The 20,676-nt window shown below is 41.2% G+C and overlaps 1 protein-coding gene across 2 annotated transcripts in view; it reads right to left on the reverse strand.

Annotated features, from left to right (window-relative positions):
- Positions 1-20,676, reverse strand: part of NEGR1 (neuronal growth regulator 1) — a 442,886-nt gene that overhangs the window by 49,057 nt on the left and 373,153 nt on the right. The window contains exon 7 of one of the 2 annotated variants that reach the window (XM_081914674.1): positions 9,132-9,173. The exons of the other annotated variant lie outside the window; for it this stretch is intronic. Coding sequence (XP_081770800.1) covers positions 9,132-9,173 — 42 coding nt within the window. The remainder of the gene's footprint in view (positions 1-9,131; positions 9,174-20,676) is intronic. 2 annotated transcript variants of the gene reach the window in all.

Below are 20,676 nucleotides of genomic sequence, written 5' to 3' on the forward strand. Positions count from 1 at the left end.
CTTACAAAAATAAAAATTTACAAAGCACACCAACAACACAGTTCTTATAGAGGCTCTACGGGCAATTTTAGTACAGCAAAGAACTCCCAACACAATGGTAAATACAGACAACAATGTACATAAAAAGAACCAGATTTAATCCACGTATTTATTATTGTATATTTAAAATTTTACATCCCACTTTCCTCATGAAAGAAAGCGAAGGTGACTTTCACCAGTACTACATTGATTAGTTTCCCCAAAATTAGTGTACAAACAGCTGAGCTTGAACATTGGACAGGGTATAAAGAATCTTGGTCTGATTTGGTATGAGAGGTGTCTATACGTTTTCCCCTACTAAGTATTATAGTGGAAAAATGTGGATCTTACACGCTGAGTACAGCAGCCGCACCTGATCTTCTGCAAACAGCCCATGCCTGAAAACTGCTCAAGAAAACCTAAGAAATTCCTTTACCTGGCAGTATGCAACACAGAAATCCCTGACATAGAGACAGCCAGAGAAAAGTGGAATAGAGTAGTATATACCCATGTAGTATATACCCATGGTGACAGCAGTCACGAAATTAAAAGACGCCTGCTCCTTGGGAGAAAGGCGATGGCAAACCTAGACAGCATCTTAAAAAGCAGAGACATCACCTTACCAACAAAGGTCCGTATAGTTAAAGCCATGGTTTTCCCAGTAGTGATGTATGGAAGTGAGAGCTGGACCATAAAGAAGGCTGATTGCCGAAGAATTGATGCTTTTGAATTATGGTGCTGGAGGAGACTCTTGAGAGTCCCATGGACTGCAAGAAGATCAAACCTATCCATTCTTAAGGAAATCAGCCTTGAGTGCTCACTGAAAGGACAGATCCTGAAGCTGAGGCTCCAATACTTTGGCCACCTCATGAGAAGAGAAGACTCCTTGGAAAAGACCCTGATGTTGGGAAAGATGGAGGGCACAAGGAGAAGGGGACGACAGAGGACGAGATGGACAGTGTTCTCGAAGCTACAAACATGAGTCTGACCAAACTGCGGGAGGCAGTGGAAGACAGGAGTGCCTGGCGTGCTCTGGTCCATGGGGTCACGAAGAGTCGGACACGACTAAACGACTAAACAACAACAAACAACAATACCCATGTAACACCTGCAGAATTGAAAAATGATCTAAGTAACATTAAAACAGCCACCTGTGCCATCAGACCGAGTCAAATCCAACAGTAAATACTTCACTGAGCTTACTGGATACCAGCATACCTTAAGCACCTGGGCATTATACCCATGGGCAGCTTTTGGAAATGTAGTCAACCACAGGCAGACCCAAATGACCTACGGTATTCAAACCCTTCTGGAAGGAAATGCTAACTAGAGTCACTCTGGCCTTAAACAAATCCCTGTCAATAAACACTACAATTGTAACAACTGACCACAAACATTGTGGGAGGGCAGAAAAGGAGGTTCCACCAGGCCATGTTCATAGCTTCCAAGAGATCTATAACAACGTTTTGAAGCTTTTTGCAGAGTAATCTCCTGGACCAAAAGAAGTGAGTGGCTGATGAAGTGCTTCCGCTAGCACAAGATTTTCTACCTGTACAGCTGAACTGCTCCCTCTCTTTCCCCTGTGTGCCCTTGCCTCCAAACTGTTCTAGAAAGTTGGGGCAACTCCCAGAAGAGATTAAGGGGGCATATGGAGAGAGGAGGGGAGGGGTTCTGATGCACAGCCAAGTCGTTGCACTAGTAGAAGCACTAGTAGATACCACCCTGAGAGGCACAGCACAAGAACTAGAACTCAGCAGCTGCTTAGCTAGGCACTAGACACAGCCTTGATGGTCACCTATTTTTTTACTTGAGCATATAAATTTGAACACTGCATTGTTTCAAAGCAATTGCATGAGTCCTGGAATAGGAGAAATACAGGATATAATGGTGAAGCATGGGGCTGGATCTTTAGCTGAGCAGGTGCTCCATTAAAGTGGCCCAAGAGGGATGACTCTGTCTGGGAGTCCACACAGGGGCCAACGAGCCAAAACACCTCTTCGGCTGGCAGCCTGTGTTGGGTCGTGGCACCCAGTCCACATTGGGGTTGACTCCCCAGCACGGCCAACCCCACTAGGTTCTTATCAGCCGGCATGTGGGCTTTCTGATGCTGGATACATGCCCAATGCCTAAGCAAACCTACTGACATCTGTAATCAATAATGTTGTGGCCTATTTCAACCCAATACCCATTTCCTATGTTCATTTCCATGTTCTACCCCACACCGGGCTGTGGTCATCGTGCCCGTGACAGCAATGGTCAGCAGAAATTAGTGGATTTATGCCACTAGTAGATTTATGTCCACACACCAACCTGCTTTAATAATTGTTCTATGAGGCTGCCTCAATGCTACCACATTACTGCTGACTGAAAAGCTATAGCTCAACAATAGTAGAATTCCCTCTCCCTCAGAACAGGTCTGATCTTTATGAATGCACAATAAAAAGGATGTCTCAGAATTAACTAAAATATGTCAGTGATTGATTATGATTGGTATGGGGGTATTATGGTATGGTATTGGGGGAAAGAGGGAATTATTTTGTCACCCATGTAATGAAGCCTGGCCAATGTTCTCCTTGTTTTCTTGATTTGCCAATTCTATTCATAACAGGCTGATAGTAGACATAGCTGTAAAAACCACAGATTGAACGCAAGGTGGTACACAATATATTTGTTCAATTCAGCTACTACTTAAAGAATACATATATATGTCTTCTTTATATGTTATTTAGAACTCTTTGTTTTTATTTCCTTTAATTCCTAGTGGCATCCCAATGTAACACACACACACACGACTGGCATTTTTGGGAGGTGGATGCTTGCTTGCTTGCTTTTTTTTACTGATTTACAATCACAATTATAGTTTCAGTCAGGTGATGTTTACAAGCCTTAATTACAGCCTAGACTTGAGTCAAGAAATGCCTTGAGTGGATCATCCCATTATCAGAAGGTGGGGAGCCAATGTGCACAGATTCCCCCATCATCCTGAGAATCTGTGTGTTCTCTGAAAAGCTGCTTTGAAGGGTTGGGGGACCCTCCAGAAAAAAAAGGGAGGGTGGCATGGGGTATTTGCTGGGGAAAGGGGTAATCAATTAAAATCAACTCCCCTTTTTCCACTTGTCAAACCTCAACTGGGTGAAAAACCGCAGCTGGGCGAAATCCTTCCATTTGTGAAAGAGCTATTATTATTATTATTATTATTATTATTATTATTATTATTATTATTATTATTATTATTATTACTGGAAGGCATAGAATGCTGTAAGTCAGTCAGTAAGTAAAGATTCAAGGAACCAACAGAACCTCTGAGAATTGCCTATGTCCATTTGGATCATAAGGCTATTAATGGCTACTAGCCACGAGATATGTTTTCTACCTCCAGTGGCAGAGACAGTATGCATGTGAATAACAGTTGTTGGGAATCACACATTGGGAGAGCATTGCTGCACCCAGGTCCTGCTTGTGGAATTCCCATACGAGACCCCAAATTCAGCCATATAAGTATGCAGACATTTGTACGGTTTCTGTTATATATAATGCCAAGTTTCCTTTTCTGCTTTCATGAAAAACATATGCTACTTTTATTGTTTTAAAACAATCAGTTAATTAGGGATTCTTTTTACAAAACAGGAGTGCAAGCAACATTATTCTTAATATAGATCTACCTTCTGTTTTTTGTGTATCTACCACAGCCTGTAAACTAGGAGAGAATGCTTGCCTTAAGCACTTTTAAAACTATATCTGAATGGCTGTCATGCTCGTTGACTATAGTCTAACAATAGATTTCCAGTGGGTGCACAAATCCAAATCACAGCATTATGTAATATTCAACAATACTCTGCACAATAATTATGAACTGCACATAAAATATGGCTAGATGTATGCAATAGATTTTGAGAATATAAGAGGACAAAAGTGTTGTGCTAGATCAGAGCAAAGACCCCTCCAGTCCAACATCCTGTTTGCACTGTGGCTGGCCAAATGGAAACGGAAAGCTTGCAAGCAGCACCTGAATTTGGCAGTCCTTTTGCTACTTGTGATTCACAGCAGCTGGTATTCAGAGACATACTGCCTCCAGCCCCTAGTGGCACAACACAGCCATCATGGTTAGTTGCCATGGATAGCCTTACTCTCCATGAATTTTTGTATTCCTCTCTCAAACCAGGCAAGCTGATGACCGTCACTACATCTCGTGAGAGGGTACTGCATGGTTCTAACTTGGGCATAGGCAAACTCCGGCCCTCCAGATGTTTGGGACTACAATTTCCATCCCCCCAAGCTAACAGGACCAGTGGTCAGGGATGATGGGAATTGTAGTCCCAAACATCTGGAGGGCCGGAGTTTGGCTATGCCTGTTCTAACTACATGGTCTTTGAAGAAGCACCTTTCTTTCGGCAGTCCTGCATCTTCCAACATGAAGCTTCATCAGTGGCTCCAGGTTCTACAATTAGGAGAGCGGGAGAAACCTTATCCCTATCACTTTCTCCATTCCATGCATCATTCCATAGGCATCTTTCCCCCCTTAAAGCCCCAGTGTTTTAACCTTTTCTCACAGGGAAGTTGATCAAGCCCCTTGACCATCTTGCTTGCCCTTTTCTGAAACTTCTCCAGCTCCTTAGTATCCTTTTTGAGAATATTCACAGTGTTCCAAGTGTGGTCACACCATAGATTTGCGTAACAGCATTATGATAACAGCAGTTTTATTTCCATGTAATTCACCCTTTTTTGGGGGGGGGGTTGCCACACACTGCACTGACATCTTCATTGAGCTAGGAACTGTAACTTCAAGTTCTGGTCCCTGATCATTCGCTACCAGTTCAGATCCCATTAGCATACATATGAAGTTTCGGAGGGTTCCGCCCACCCTTTCACAATAATATCTGATAAAATAGGTTAATAGGTTTTTAAACCCGTATATCAATACATCACATGCATTCAGTATGCAAGGAAACAACATTATGAATATTTATTCAAGCTCGTCGTCCTTGCATTTGAGGCTCATCTGATCAAATCTCTTGATCACATGGTGTTTTTTCATTTCTTGAATATAGCTGGCATAGTGAACCTATGAGCATATTAAGCTGCTTTTATGTGGAGTGAGACCAACTGCCTATTTCAACTGGCAAACAGTCCTCCAAGGTTATGCAAGTAGTCACAGCTCTGAAACTTGACATCCTGTTAATTGGAGATGCTAGGGATTGAAAGTGAGATTTTGTGTATGCAAATCATGTACTCACCACTGAGCTGTGGCCCCTTGTTCAGTTCTCCAGTTCCTATTAATATTTTCCCCAATTATATAAATTCCTCTTGGCCAATCTACTATAAAACAATCTGCTTTCTGCAGTCCTTTGCTTGCAAATGTTCATCTTCTTCATTTTTAAGCTGTAAATTTCCACACTGCATCAACTTTCACCCAACACTATCTTCAGTGGAGATTATACATGTTTTGCAATGCTTTTCATTTAGTCATAGTTAATTTTGCCTGTCAGTCAATGATCTTCATGTAGAATTTCAAGCCAATTCTTGAAGTTCACTAGAAAATGTTCATTTGTTGTTGTCTCTCCCTTTCTCTCTCTTCATTGCTGCCAGCATTTCTGAATCATCATCAGTTGCAACAACATTGATCAGTACTGCCTGCCTCTCAAAATGTCAAACATTTATGTTTATGTTTTTTGTCCAGATGATATTTTCAGGGTTTGTGAAGGAAATCCCTCTCCAATTATTTTTGATGTTGACTGAAAGTGAACAATGGCTAATTAGCAGCTAGCATGACAAGAAGAAATGTTCATCATTGAGAGGTAGTTGGGTATGGTATGATGAACTAATGGGAAATGGAAGTTCTGCCAATGATGTCAGCAAAACAGAATCAAAACTGGGACCAAGATAGGCTCTTTAAACACATTATACTCATTTCTAAGGCTGTAATTTCCCCTTGTCATCACTGATTCCTTCTTTCTCATGAAAGCCTCCTAAAACAGTGTAACATAGGCCACCCATAAACATTTCTGTTTTCAAAAGTACTCCATAAATCTTCATTATTTTCACTCCAACTTCATTTGCTGACAAGGAATAAACAGCTATTAAAAACACACAGGCCTAGATTGCTACATTTTAGTTGTACATTCAAAGTGTTGAAAGAACTCGAACATTAAAGCTAAGCAATTTACATCGCCAGTGAGACAAAACAAAATGATACAATATCTATTTCGTTTAACATTAAAATAAACTGGCCACGATCCAGCATGAAGTCAGACACACTAAAGCCCATTCGTATCTGTTATTAACTCCTTACTGGATTGTAGTGTGCATTATTTGGGGGGGGGGGAGTGATAAGGAAGCAAACAGATTACTATCACCATCACCATGAAATGTTTGAGGGCTGTTTTGTAGGTGTAATGACCCATCCAAAGCAGCTTAAAATAAGAAAACGCCACACAAAAAAGAAATCAAGGGTACAAAAATAACCAAACTCATTCAATCTCCTCAAAAACCAGGAAGCCAATAAAAGGACCTTCTGTGGTTTTTTTCTGTTTCTACACTGTGCACTGCTTTGATGGCTTCATGCTGTGAAGCAGTCAGTAAATCTGTACTACAACAACAACAACAACAACAACAACAACAAAGGTGTAGAGATGAAGGCACAAAGACACCCGCTGCCTGTGGAACACTTATAGAAGAAGTGAATGAAATAAATCAAAAGGGGACCATATTAAGAACCCATCATTCCTTCTTGTTCCATCGGTGGGCTTCTTCAAGCATTAAGCCATTCAATTACAATCATCTGGAGTGGGACCATGCCTGCATCCACAAGTTGACTGAAGGTCTGAAGAAGGAAACTTCTTGTTTTGCCAACTGGCAGGGGTTCATTTTGGACATACAAATGGGATAAAGGGTAAATATTTTCCTTAAACAGCTAAAAGCAAGCTACAAAGCATTACAGCTATGCTTACGGTCCCTGTGGTTTCTGGCAACCCCATCAGCAATAGGGGGTTACGTTAGTATCCTTGACAATATTTATGCATTCTTGCTACAGCGAAAGATCAATTAGTCATTGGGGGGGGGGGGTAGCAGTAAGATGAATGGATACTCCCTACAGCAGGTATTGCCACTGGATCCTAGAAGATAAATCTTCTAGATAAGGCTTACCTAGCAGATTGAAGTTCCCAAGGAATCTTAGCACATAACTAGCCATGGGGAAGCAAAGTATTATGGAATACTAATAAAGAGACAGTATTAAGAGTTTGAAGATCCCAGACCCACAGGATTTCTAGTCCTGAAAGGAACATTGCTGCATGCCACCTAAATCTTCATGCAAGGTGATAGCAACCCTTGCTTCTTTGCATGTATGTCTATGTTCCCATTATGGCCCTATCCTTCTGGGGAAAGCTTCAGAATTCTCAATAGCATCCACTTGCATGTGCCTGTTTTTCACAAAGCAGACATAAAATGTAGCCTTTCTGGGAAGAGATGAGGGTAGCTTATGTGGCCATTGGCCACCAACTTGGAAAATCCTCTGCAGTGAACCACCAATTCTTTACAGTGCTCATGAGGGAATAATCTATCTGATGGCTGTTCAGATTTGTTCACATACTGTTCATACTGTTCAGTTTTGTTATGATCTTTGGTTGAGCAACAAATCTACTGATTGACTGTAAGTTTTAGGCTCAGAAGAAGTATGGGGAGGAATGTTAAAACTATAGAAAAAGTGAACCAGAACACAATGCTCCTCAGCCTGCAAAATGTTTCAATTGAGGATCACTTTCTAAAGAAAGAATGTGCTCAAACAAACAGCTAACAACTTGGGTATAAATGAACTTTAGGTTGAATTAAGTTTTATAGCATAGCTTTTTTTTATAACTCTGTGGTAAAATGAAAAGAAAAAGCAAATTCTAGTGAGCTATATTATCAGCTATGTGGCAAGTGAGACTGCCAGACAAACCCTAAGCACGACTTTTAAGTGTTTCTTTCAAGACACTGCTAGATTAGTTCGTTGCACAGCTGTGTCAGACACTGCATGAATGACACAGAAAACACATGAGAATTTCTACAGAAGCAGTGGGAACTCTCATTCTTTATAGTTCAAACTATACATCTTCAAAGCAGAGCAAATCTCCACACTAAAGACTACCATATTTCAAAAGTTTGCGAAGCTAGAATTTTGGTGTCAGCATCTGCCCACGGCGTTGTGGCTACCAGGGGGAGGCCAAGTCTTTGCTGAAGATTTGTAGCATGCCTGTATCAAAACACTGCTATGGTTTTGTAGAAATATGCACTGGTTTGGCAACAGAACCTGTTTCCACAGTTCTGATTTTTTTAGAGGATAGGTAAAGAAAGACATTCCCTAAGTACTATGAAAATATATATATACAGCCATTCTACCCATCAGGGGTTTTGGTTGGTTTTTTTAGAGCTAAAGTAACTTCTGCAGGTGTTAGTCCAGTGAAATTATGGTAGGGAGTAAATAACAGAATAGCCCTCAAAGACCAAGGAATGATTCTGTCTTTTTTATTAATCGAGAGATGGAAAATCTGCATTTCTCTCTGAAGATCTCACCCTGTAAGTTAAAATCAAAAAAAATATTCATCTTGTGTTACTTCTGCTCATGAAGCTTTGCTATGTGAACAACCTTTACAGAAAAAGGTACCCCATCATTAGCACAGCCCTGTATTCGGTCATAGATGTTCCAACACAATATGCACAAAGGAAGAGCCAGGGGGGAAAGAAAACTCACACAAATGCCTTGCTTCCAGCAAAACAGCCAACAATCAATTTAGCACAGATAATACCACAAAGAGAATATAAAAAGCACAAGGCATTTCACCACTAAGCCAATGCTGTCTGCATCTGCTGTGTGATCTTTGGGACAGAGGGAAACAGAGAAGCGCTTTCATAAAAGAAATCTACCAAGGCAGAATAGCATTTGCCCAAAGAGCAGCACAAACGGTGAGTGCACAAAGACAGGAAAGAGACAATTCAGCAGTAATAGAAGTAATACTGCTCAACACCAACTGCGTGTCTACTGGCATGACAGCAACATATATTTTGTCATTCCTTGGAAAGACAGAGGGAAGGAGAGAGTACCCAAGCATACTTTCGGGGTGTATGTGGATACTGACCTGGGCTTGAGACAGGACTAGTAGTAGTAGGCTCAATAATTTCTACAAAAAGGGAAAAGGAAGAAAAAAAAAAAGAACATTTGGATATTAATCACATATGGAAGACAAATACAAAATGAGACAGTCATCGGTCATGGTCATGCAACAGATAATGCTTATGAGGTTAACTTAGGAAACAAGGAAAACAAACAAAACCCACCAAGACTTTGGCGTTTTCTGTGAAAATCATGCAATAAGCAAAAACCGTGTTCATGGGTGACACACATCAGTTTCTTTATTCATGCATCACTAAGACACAGGAGTCAAAATAAAACACTCTGAGACAAACTACAGCCAAACTGCCTTTGCTGACCTACCCTTGAAGTTCTCTGATAAAGTTGTCTGGTAGGTGACTGAAATCAGCATACAAAATACACCTTAATATCCATCTTTTAATGTGAATACAGATGTAATTATCTGTTCACACAATGGATTTTTAAAATTTTATTGGGGTTTTTAAAAAACGAATATGTCCATACAAAGGTCCAAAATACCTTTCAGTGATTTCTTTTAATCAAGGATTTTTTTTAATGCATCAAATGGACAAAAATGGTGACATACATTTTGGTTTAGTAAATTTGAAAGGAAAGTTTAAAATAAGGTTCACAGCAGCTCAGTGAGTCATGAAACAAGGCATTAATTTAAGGTTTTCTCAATACAGGCCAACTTTAATTTCATTTAATTGGTGGCATTCAATAATGTCCACCCCCCTATACAATGGAAATCTGCTTGCATAGCAGAATGTAAACTTTTTCCCTTCCCCCTTGCAGCCCCACAACAAATTCGCTCCACAGGGTCCCCCAACCTCTGGAGCAGATTTTGGGGCACATGGGTGGCAGTTTCAAGGGAGAAAACAAAACAAAAGCCCTGTGTGTTCAAGGGGACACTTCCGTGCACTACATTGGATTCCACCCATTGACTTTTATTAATGGCCAACAAACAAATCATATCAGATTTATAAATATAGAGAAGGTACAAACCAGTAGCAGTATTTCAAACCAGAAGCAATATTTTCACACCAAAGTCCAATTGTCCACAAACACTTTTCTTCAGAATTAAGTCACACTGATCTAGTGCAAGTTACTTTTAGTAAGTATCCATTTTTCACTTTTCATTTCCATCTATATTTTTGTCACTCTGCCTGACACAGCATACGCAAATCAAAACCAGGCTAATACACAACTCAAAGAATTAAATTCAAATGACCATTTCTTTAAAATGCTGCTGTATTTGAAATGAAAAACATGTCAAAATTGTGTACCATTATATTCTAAGCACTTTTTTTTGTAAAATACATTCTTTCAGCTCTCAAAAAAGAAGAAGAAAAGCCACCATCAACTTCACCTATAAATTAGCACATTTTTTAAAATGGAAAACGATTTTGGATTGGCACTTCTCTGATAATTATGCTACTTGAAGACCTTGACCTGCTATGCAGTAACTTCACAATTCCTTTGAGAAGCTAAAATGCATGGCCTTTGAAAGGCTATTATTTCGTATCATATACTGTCAATCATATCCAAGGATTGAAGCCACAGTATTAATTCTCCCTCCCTTTTGCTCAGACAGCTCGTAGTTGCTCTTATGCTGACTTGAAACGCCATGGCATTACTTCAGATCAGAATTCAAGCATCACTCTATTATATGGTAAAAGAAGTAAGGAGCATTAAATTTTCACTCACACTTAGAACACATTAGCTTTCTTGGGGAGTTAACCTAACCCTTTGCACATATTGGAATTATGTATAAATACTGGTAGGGAGGAATTCTTCTACATCTCAGGAGAAGAAATATCCCTGCAAATCAAGACAAAAGTTACAAGTACCAGGAGTTTTATTTCTTCCCTGCGGCACACCAACAACATGCGTTCGCGGAAGTGATGATGGCTGCCAGAAGCTGAAATTGTACATCAAGTGTGGTAGTGAATGCAGCAGATCCAGCACACAGATTAGTATCCATTAGAGAAACGAAAGTACAGTAACTTGAAGATGTTCATAATTGCCTGTTGCTGCAGTCCTATCACATTTACAGAGCAATCCAAACCTGGATCCACCATGTTTGATTAGGGGTTGGATGGGGGTGGAGGTAGAGCAGGAAGCCCTGCTAGAAATCAGTGCTCCTTTCCAAACAGCAAGCAGCCAGCAGAAATCCCTAGAACAGGATGAGGCACAAGAGGCAGAAATAGCACAGGGTCTGCTGGATAATTAACCAACCATACTGTTATCATGTGATGTTATTGAGACTGGCCTGGGTCTGGAAACAGGCACAGTGAAAGGACCCCTGCTGCGTTCCCCTCCTTCTGTCCTGTGGATGTGGCACTGGCTTAAAGCAACCTGGGACAAACCCCATGTGGAATGGGAGAGCAGGGTGAGTCAAGGAATGTTTGGTCTGGTTCAAATGTGCTCAAAAGCAACTGTCAGAGTATGGCTGTGGATTAAATAATCTGGCCTGGTGGTTGCAAAGAACATGGGGCAATGATTTATTAGGAGGGTGAAATATTTCAAGCAGTCAAGATGAAGCTTATTAGGAAAAACGTTTTACAAAAAATAATAATTCCCTGTTAAAGCCAAAAAAGAGAGAGGTGAAATTAGCAGAGAAAGAAAAACAATTCAGTTGCCAGAAGGAATCCAGATAACCAGCATGGAGTAGAAAGGAACTTTGGCTGGGTTTGTTAAAAGTGCTGGGAATTGTAGCTCTTTGAGGAGCCTCCTAACAACTCTCAGCACACTTAAATGAACTACGGTTCCCAGGATTCATGGGGGGAGGGGTACCAAGATTGCTAAAGAGTACTTTAAATGTATGGTACATATGTGACTGATTTAGGGCTCCAAGAAATGTACACAACACTTTCAATACATCCATAGTTCCCAAGGAATTGTGGTTATCTTTATTTTTAAAACCATTATTCAGTGGGGATGATGACATAAATTTTCTCTCTTGCTGTTCTGTGATAACATGTTATTCCAACACTGAAAAAGTTAATCTTCCTCCCCCTCCCGTTTGGTCACTTTATAGAAGCTATAGGGTCCATTTAATACAGTAAACATCATTCTTACAATATTTACGGAGGCAATTCTGCTTGCCATAATAATCTATATATATCTCAGAGTAAAATTTCCACAAAATCAGTTTCTAAAGGTTGTCCAGGAAAAGAAATTGCTTGCTTTTACCTGCAAATGGGATCGTTGAAAAGAGGCCTCTGTGCATTCACACCCATGTGACTAAGTCACAGCTCATAGCCTTTGAGGAATCATCAAGATTGATGCAGAGTTTCCATTCTTGCCAAGTCTTGATATAGAAATTCTAGCAGCTTTCCTGAAATTTGTCGTGCTTTCCGCACATCAGTTTATGGGTGTTTTAACCTGTTCACAGCTAAACATCTGAAGTCTTGTGAACAGGACATACGTGCAAGAGAACAATTAATACTGCATAGCATGATGCAGTGCTGCAGCATGCGAAAGCTACATGCACAAAAGCATCCTGGGCTATTACATGAAACAAGGAGTTGATACTGAATGAATTGACATGCAGGGTGCAACTGAAGTCCAATGAATTCAGGGTGAGGGTTGCATTTTCTGCAGACATCTGCTCTTCAGGATCAAGAAATGGGACTCTCTTTCCATTCCTCACATTACATTTCCCTGCCTTCACATTACTAGTGAGTAGGCTGAATTCTCAGAGGCCTCTTTCAAATAATTCCGTTCACAAATCCCCACCATTTGCTCTCATCACCTTTCGGATGATGGCAAAGAAGCCAAATCTTAATCTGGATAAAATGAGGCACTGTGGGCGAGGAAACCAGCTTATCTAGATGGAGGTGTGTGATCAGTCCTGGATGGGATGACAGTCCCCCGAGTTAGTAGTTTGGGGGGGGTACTTCCTGGATCTGGATCAACCTATGACATGTGACAGATTCATTTGCCACCTGTGACCCTATGTCGTAAAAGCAGACCTGACCATGGTTATTCATGTGCTCTGATTTCATACAGATTAAGCTACTGTAACATGTTCCACATGAGGCTGCTGTTAAAGACAGTTTGGAAGTTCACGTTGGTTCAAAATGAAGCTGCCGTGTTCTTTATGGGGCCAATCAATCGGAGCACAGAATACATGGTGTTCCTTCCAGGAGAGATGCTTTCAGAGAAGGCTCTTTAAAATGGAAACCCTTTCATTATTTCCTTAAAACCAGGCGTATAAACCACACCCTGATAAGCTCTGTGAAATTTCTGGCTTTTAAGCAAATGTTTCGCAATGATCTGGGCTAAACAAACTTTTCAAACTGATTTCTTTTATGAACATAAGGATGTTGTTGGATATAGACATTCTTAATATAAATAACATTACTACACTCAGTAAATATTGTTGCTTTGTGTAATTTGTGAGAGGAATACACCTAAAATATTGTTATGAAACAGAATACAAAAGGAAGAAGAGGAGTTTGGATTTGATATCCCGCTTTATCACTACCCGAAGGAGTCTCAAAGCGGCTAACATTCTCCTTTCCCTTCCTCCCCCACAACAAGCACTCTGTGAGGTGAGTGAGGCTGAGAGACTTCAAAGAAGTGTGACTGGCCCAAGGTCACCCAGCAGCTGCATGTGGAGGAGCAGAGACACGAACCCAGTTCTCCAGATTACGAGTCTACCGCTCTTAACCACTACTGATAAATCAATAAAAGCAAGCTTTAGGAAACAGATTCCAAAGTTAATATAATGTGCCAAAAGGGCCACAGATAGACTGACTAATCTTCAAAATCTGCAGAGATGTTTAGAATCAGTAAACACCTAGATACTGGATTCTGCTTCCTCACCTATTTCTCCATTGGGTGTTTCAGAAACAAATGTTTAGTTTTTGAGTATGTAACCCATGGGAAATAGCTTCCACAAACCACTAACATACACAATGTTCCCAGCTTTCTGAATTCATGCAACTGTAATAAGAAGCTCTTCAATTCAACATATTTCAAATAAAAGAATGATGCTCAGACAAAGAAATGGTGGTATTTTTATATCACTATTATGTGAGCATAAGGCACTGCATTTTTCTCCTTCAGGAAAACCAGCAGTAGAACAAAAGGTTGTTCATAACAGTCATGATGTCTAATCTGTCATGTGTTAAGGCTTCTATCCGATTTTTAATGGGAAACATAATTAATTTTTAACTGCCCCATTACAGCCATCCATGCCTCCTTGTAATGATTTTCCCTCACACATGCCCTTAGGGTAGTATATCAAAAGACACTGGATGGGAGAAGCAGAAGTGGTAGACATCTTCAGAAATATTTCCTCGCTATTTATCCACTTATGACTTTGTAACATGATATATCCCAGTGAAAATCCAGAGCAGTAGCCATTTTGCTATTTATTTTTTCCACATTACAGCAGTACTACAAGGCCATTGGGACGCGGGTGGCGCTGTGGGTTAAAGCCTCAGCGCCTAGGGCTTGCCGATCGAAAGGTCGGCGGTTCGAATCCCCGCGGCGGGGTGCGCTCCCGTTGTTCGGTCCCAGCGCCTGCCAACCTAGCAGTTCGAAAGCACCCCCGGGTGCAAGTAGATAAATAGGGACCGCTTACCAGCGGGAAGGTAAATGGCGTTTCTGTGTGCAGCTCTGGCTCGCCAGAGCAGCGATGTCACGCTGGCCACGTGACCCGGAAGTGTCTTCGGACAGCGCTGGCCCCTGGCCTCTTAAGTGAGATGGGCGCACAACCCCAGAGTCTGGCAAGACTGGCCCGTACGGGCAGGGGTACCTTTACCTTTACCTTTTTACAAGGCCATTGGCTGTTTTTAGCCAAATGAAATGAATAAATTAAAACAAGTTACAGATAGCTAGCCGTGTTGGTCTGCCATAGTCAAAACAAAATGAAAAAATTCCTTCCAGTAGCACCTTAAAGACCAACTAAATTAGTTCTTGGTATGAGCTTTCGTGTGCATGCACACTTCTTCAGATACCTGAAGAAGTATCTGAAGAAGTGTGCATGCACACGAAAGCTCATACCAAGAACTAACTTAGTTGGTCTTTAAGGTGCTACTGGAAGAAATTAAAACAAGTTTGGCACATCATGGCAACTTTTACTATGCCACAAATAATGGGAAACCCATTCCTCCTCCACCCCCCACCGCCAGGGATCCAGAGAAAGCAATGTGTATGTTGGAAAGCTTCAGCATAGAAACATAGGAAGCTCTCTTATACCAAGTCAGACAACTGCTCCAATTAGCTCAGACTTGTCAACATTGACAAGCAGTAGCTCTCCAGGCAAGAATCTTTCTTGCCCCGCATGGACACCAGGGATTGAAGCTTCCCCCAGGTGGGATTGGACAACTGACTGAGGTAGGCGGGGCCTCCAGGTATCCCACCTGAGGGAAGGCAAAGCCAAGCCTATGCTGACGGGGCCACTCCAGATCTAGGGCTGCACGCGTCCACGCAAAGGGCGCCCCCCGTTTTAAGCGGGGAGTGGTCATTCTTGCCCCACTTGGACACCAGGGATTGAAGCTGGGACCTTTTGCATGTAAAGCATGAGGCAACTACCCTTCCCCCAAATCCTGTGGTCCTTCCCCCCAAATCTTGCGCATGGTTGATTATTTCTTCTGGTGGGAGTATCCCACTCTAGAAGCCCTATATTCTACAAGGAACAGAGGGGCTGCCATCAGATGGAGGGGTTTGAAATCCCCCATGCACAGATGGTGTTTCACTTTGTTCATACCATTTTGCCATCCCTTATTACCTAACGAGACAGAGGACGATGATTTTGAAAGGAAACATTTTATCTTCACAAACCTGATTTTTAGATCTATATTCTGAATCTACGTTATTCCATTAACAAAGAGACCAAGCTTCTTTCCAAAGGGATGAGGTTGGCTGATACTTATCATCATGCTTATAGTAGACCCATTGAAATCTACAGAATTTAAATTAGTCATGAGCACTAACTTAACTTAAAATCTATCATTTCAATGGGTTCAGTCTAAGCATGTCGAAGACTGGAGTCAAGCCAGGGAAAAAAACCTCCTTCTTCAGATTTAAGCATTTTCAAAATTCTTGTACACCAACTCAGCTACTTATTTGAAATCTTCTTATCAATAAATGCACACTAATGACAGCATCAAAGAACCCCCAAACTCCTTCCACGAGCCCAAGAGGGTCTGATTTTCCTTTAACAGGAGCTACAAATCTCCTACCCTTTTAGGAAATGGATTTTTGCGCTGAGGAAAATATTTAAAAGCACAGATATGGTGGGTTCTTAAAAACTGCAGCATACACAAACAACTTCACCACTCCTTTCTCACGGATTGGCCTCTTCAGCAAAGTGAATAGGGCAGGTTGTGGGTACAAGTAGCCTTGTTTTATCTTCTCAAAGTAATTTTTTTTAAAAAACCCAACAACCCCTGCCCAAGGATTCTGCTTTTATCCATTTTGAGAAACATAGGTAATCCTACAGTAATCATATCACAAATTTCCTATTCTTGAAAAAAAAATAAAAAGTTTTGTAGCACACACTGTAGGAAGGTTAAACTGCATCCCACTTAATAACATTTTCTCAGACCACTCAAGAAGATGGAAAGTATGCAGCCAATTATCATATCCGGAGAGAAAAAGTCACATCATCTGAGTGAAGTAAAGAGAATACTGTTAACAGCTTTAACATTTTGCATCAGGCAACCATAAACTTTTACATAACAGCCTATCCAAGAACCTCAAGGGAACTGAGCAGCAGTGGGCTAGTATGGGCTCCAAAAACATGTCCTTTGTCAGCATTGTGACCCAATACCCCCGCAGCAGAACAGAAAGAATAGCTCCAATATTTGTACTCCATGCTCCCAACCTCTCATTGTATACTCTTGATAACTTGCATCAGCGGCACTGTGGAACCTGACCCAAAATGCAAAGGAAGACTGGAGTTGAAGTACAACATTGCCTTCCAATGCCATCCAAATTCTGAACTGCAAGTCCTGCGTTGGGTAGGGCGATGTTGGTTCTATATTGCAACAACTTGATATATGACATATTTCCCTGCTTTTCTTTTCCACACAAAATGAAGCAAAAGGCAAAACTATGACACCTCCTTAAGAACATACCCAGGGACGTAGGAAGGGGTATGTGGCTCGCCCCGGGTGTCATTCCTGAAGGGGTGACAAAATGGCATACTGCGGGGGGCGGCACTTACCGAAGGACCTGGTCTGCAGTGTGCCCAAGCCACGCATCTCTATTGGGAGTGACATGGTGGCTCGGTGGCCTGCGCTGCCTGAAACGGCAGGGTGGGGCTTGCTTCCGCCAGGCGGAGGCCGTGGGCAGCTCGCCACAGCACCCCCCAGACAGATTGCTGAGGTGCCCCTGTCCCCACCACTCCGGGTGCCAGAACAGCTAGCTGCGCCCCTGAATATACCACCTGAAGCAACTGCCTCATCTAACGCCATACACAGGTCAAACCTGAAAGTCGATTATAGGATTTACTGTTGTAAAAGTTGGAAAGTATCAGAAAATTGCCCATCTCTGAAACTTCAACAACCTGTAGTTCCTTAAGTCAACATTCTAAAGCTGTAGCAATTAGATCAATGCTAGCAGACAATGATACTGTCATGAGGGGTTTTTTTTGGGGGGGGGCAGGCTGAATGCCTTCCTTCATCCTAATTCTTGGAATAGCCAAGCTAGCTTCCTGGTGATCTGGTGATCCATTCGGAGGAACAAAAGAAGTGTCTCTGTGCAAGATGGTAAATCGGTGAGGAGGTCCTCTCTCTACTCACAGCTATTAGAAGGACAAAGGCAGAGTTGAGGGCAGAGTTTGGAGTGATGTGAGAATGAAGCAAAGAAGCAAGTTGGGAACCAAGACAGGCAGGCAGGCAGACAGACAGACAGACAGACAGACAGACAGAGCCATGATTAATTTCTGTCTGAATCCATGTCAGAAGCAACACCCTTTTGGGGTGTTAATGCTGTGAGTCCATAGGCTCAGGTTGTATATATTTGTAAATAAACCATATATCATAAAGATAGAACAGACTCCATTGTATTTCATTCCCAAATAAACACAAACCCTGGGTAAGCACCTGAAATTCCTGGAATCTTGCACCACTCAGAGACTGGGGTGGTGCGCAACAATATAGATGAACTGATCGTAGCTCGAGTAACTTGCACAGCTGTGTTACTATTTTTAAAGAAGGGCTTAATGAAAGGACAAACAGGAAAGATTATGGAATTGATAACAATTAAAAAATTAGTAAGCACATCATATCCAAGAAAGACTATTTCGTACATGCTGGTAGGTCTGAGTGTTTTGATCATCCACTGCAGGATGCCGGAGGATTTGTTCAGTCTTTTTTTTTATCTTCTGTGAATGTCTCAACTGGTTTATATTCATAACAAGAGTTACATGCGTGGTGACAACATGCAGAATGGTCCTGTCATCACTCACCGCAGACAAAATGCTGCTTATAAGCATAACTGTAGACATTTTTATGAAGATTGTTCCTCAGCCTGGCTACAGCTACTAACTGCTGTCGGCTGGACTGTGTGTGTATTTTTAGAAGTTCCCCCTGATGATTCTGCTAGAAAAACAACCCCTCAGGAGAAGACTATAGGAAAGACAAGGGCTAGATTAGAAAACGTTACAGCTCTGTTATTAGTTTTACAGTGGAAACAGGCAAGCACAGGACTAAAATTCAACTAATCTCAATTACATATCACAGCATGACCTGGTTTTTTCAGAGGCATCATACTCACAGCCAATCTCTTCACAGAACTGAACTGGATTTTGCCATGTGACACCCTTTCCCTCTTATCATCAGGGAAAATGAAGCATAAACTGCTTTAAAAGCCTATAACCTCCAAGCATTCCTCATCATGCGATTTCACTGTGTGAGCTCCACCCCACTGTCACATCACCACCACCAACATGCTGTCAGCAGTCCATACTGCAGAAGGTCAGTTCCCAATGTGCAAGGTAAGTGCAGGGCAGGACTGAGATTGAGATCTTTCTGCAAAACTATGGTTTCCTTTTTTCAATCTGAAATAAGTCTCCTACAAATAGCTCCTCCCTCAGTGCTGCAATAGATGTGGAGAACGTATAGTAAAAAACTCCATGAATTAATAACTGGCAGCTTATGGATACACAATTATTTTCGTAGGACTGTCTGCAAACAAATTCAGGTAGTGGACTGGCAGCCAAAATTAGTTGGAAAAGAGCTGAAGAAGTAACATCCAAGTGAAAGAAAATGGTCATTTAGTGTGTATTATTAGTTAGCATAAAGTTGGATTCCCTTGAAATACTATTACATTAATTTCAGCTGCCCATTTGTGTCACATTTTATGCTGCAGTTTACTCATCAATTACTAGGATAGCTTTTGCATCAGAATATACACATTATCTTTGAAATACAGACCATTCTAACTTGCAGGAGAAATCTGTCATTTGCAGAAAGCTGCAAGGGAGATTCTTTGAAGGATAATGCTTTTACAACATGCACACACAAATAAAAATGGGAGGAAATGACTTGTTTTATTTCATTGTAGAAGTAGAAAAATATTGTTTCTGTGCTACTAAATGCACAGATGTCTTAATATTTTAAAAAATATTTTAAATGTTTTTTAAACAATGGACATGGTGAGCTGTACAACTAGCTCTAAATAACCAACATCATTACAGGGAGTTTGTTGGCTGTTGGCATTATATAATATGGCCCTTCAACATTGTACGGGGGACTGAGAAACTGCTTCTAAACAACAGGAAATCCATGGAAATCACCTCCCCTTTTCTATTGGTGGAGAAGCCCACTTTATTGTGACCCTACCTGCAAACAAGGAGCCTTTCCACAAATGGAAGAGATGGTCTGGATCAAATGCAACGCACAGTCATTCTTACATACTGTCAGCTGAACAACAAAAATAGATAATGAACAATCCAAGTGAATAGTTCGTGCCTAGCAATATCACCCACCTCTTTTATCTGACCATGGCAGTGAAGCTAAGAAACACAAACGCCTAAGATGCTTGTTTAAAGCCACAAAACACAAGAGGAACAGAAAACTGTGAGTAGATTCAAAATTTATATGTGATATTTTCAATTATTACTTGGCTGTATGAATTGGTGAAAGAGTTCTCCTGTGTCATTCTTCTTATTCTCAATTGGCCTTACTAGGAAGTAAACAGATGTGATCCCAGAATGATTCAGGATGACCGATTCCATGAAAGCAGAAGAGAGACAAGACTATGAACAATGAAAGTGAATAAAGAGAAAATATAATCGCTTCGAAAACACTGTAATGCAGGGGTCCTTTTCAACTCAACAAGTCTATGATAAAATAGACTGACTGGAGCGGACTCTGGGAATCCTAGAGCATACATCTTATTTTTAAAACAACCCTTTGTAAACTTTTTGATCCAGTTTAAAAACTTCCTTGGGGTATCAGGGTAGCCACTGTTAAAAAAATCCAGGTCTACATGTACCTTCGGTCGGACATAGGAAGGCAATTATTTTATTGTTATGTAAAGGTAAAGTCATGCTGTGATAATTCCTT

This window comes from Podarcis melisellensis, assembly GCF_964234715.1.
Source record: "Podarcis melisellensis genome assembly, chromosome: 6".
Taxonomy (NCBI): domain Eukaryota; kingdom Metazoa; phylum Chordata; class Lepidosauria; order Squamata; family Lacertidae; genus Podarcis; species Podarcis melisellensis.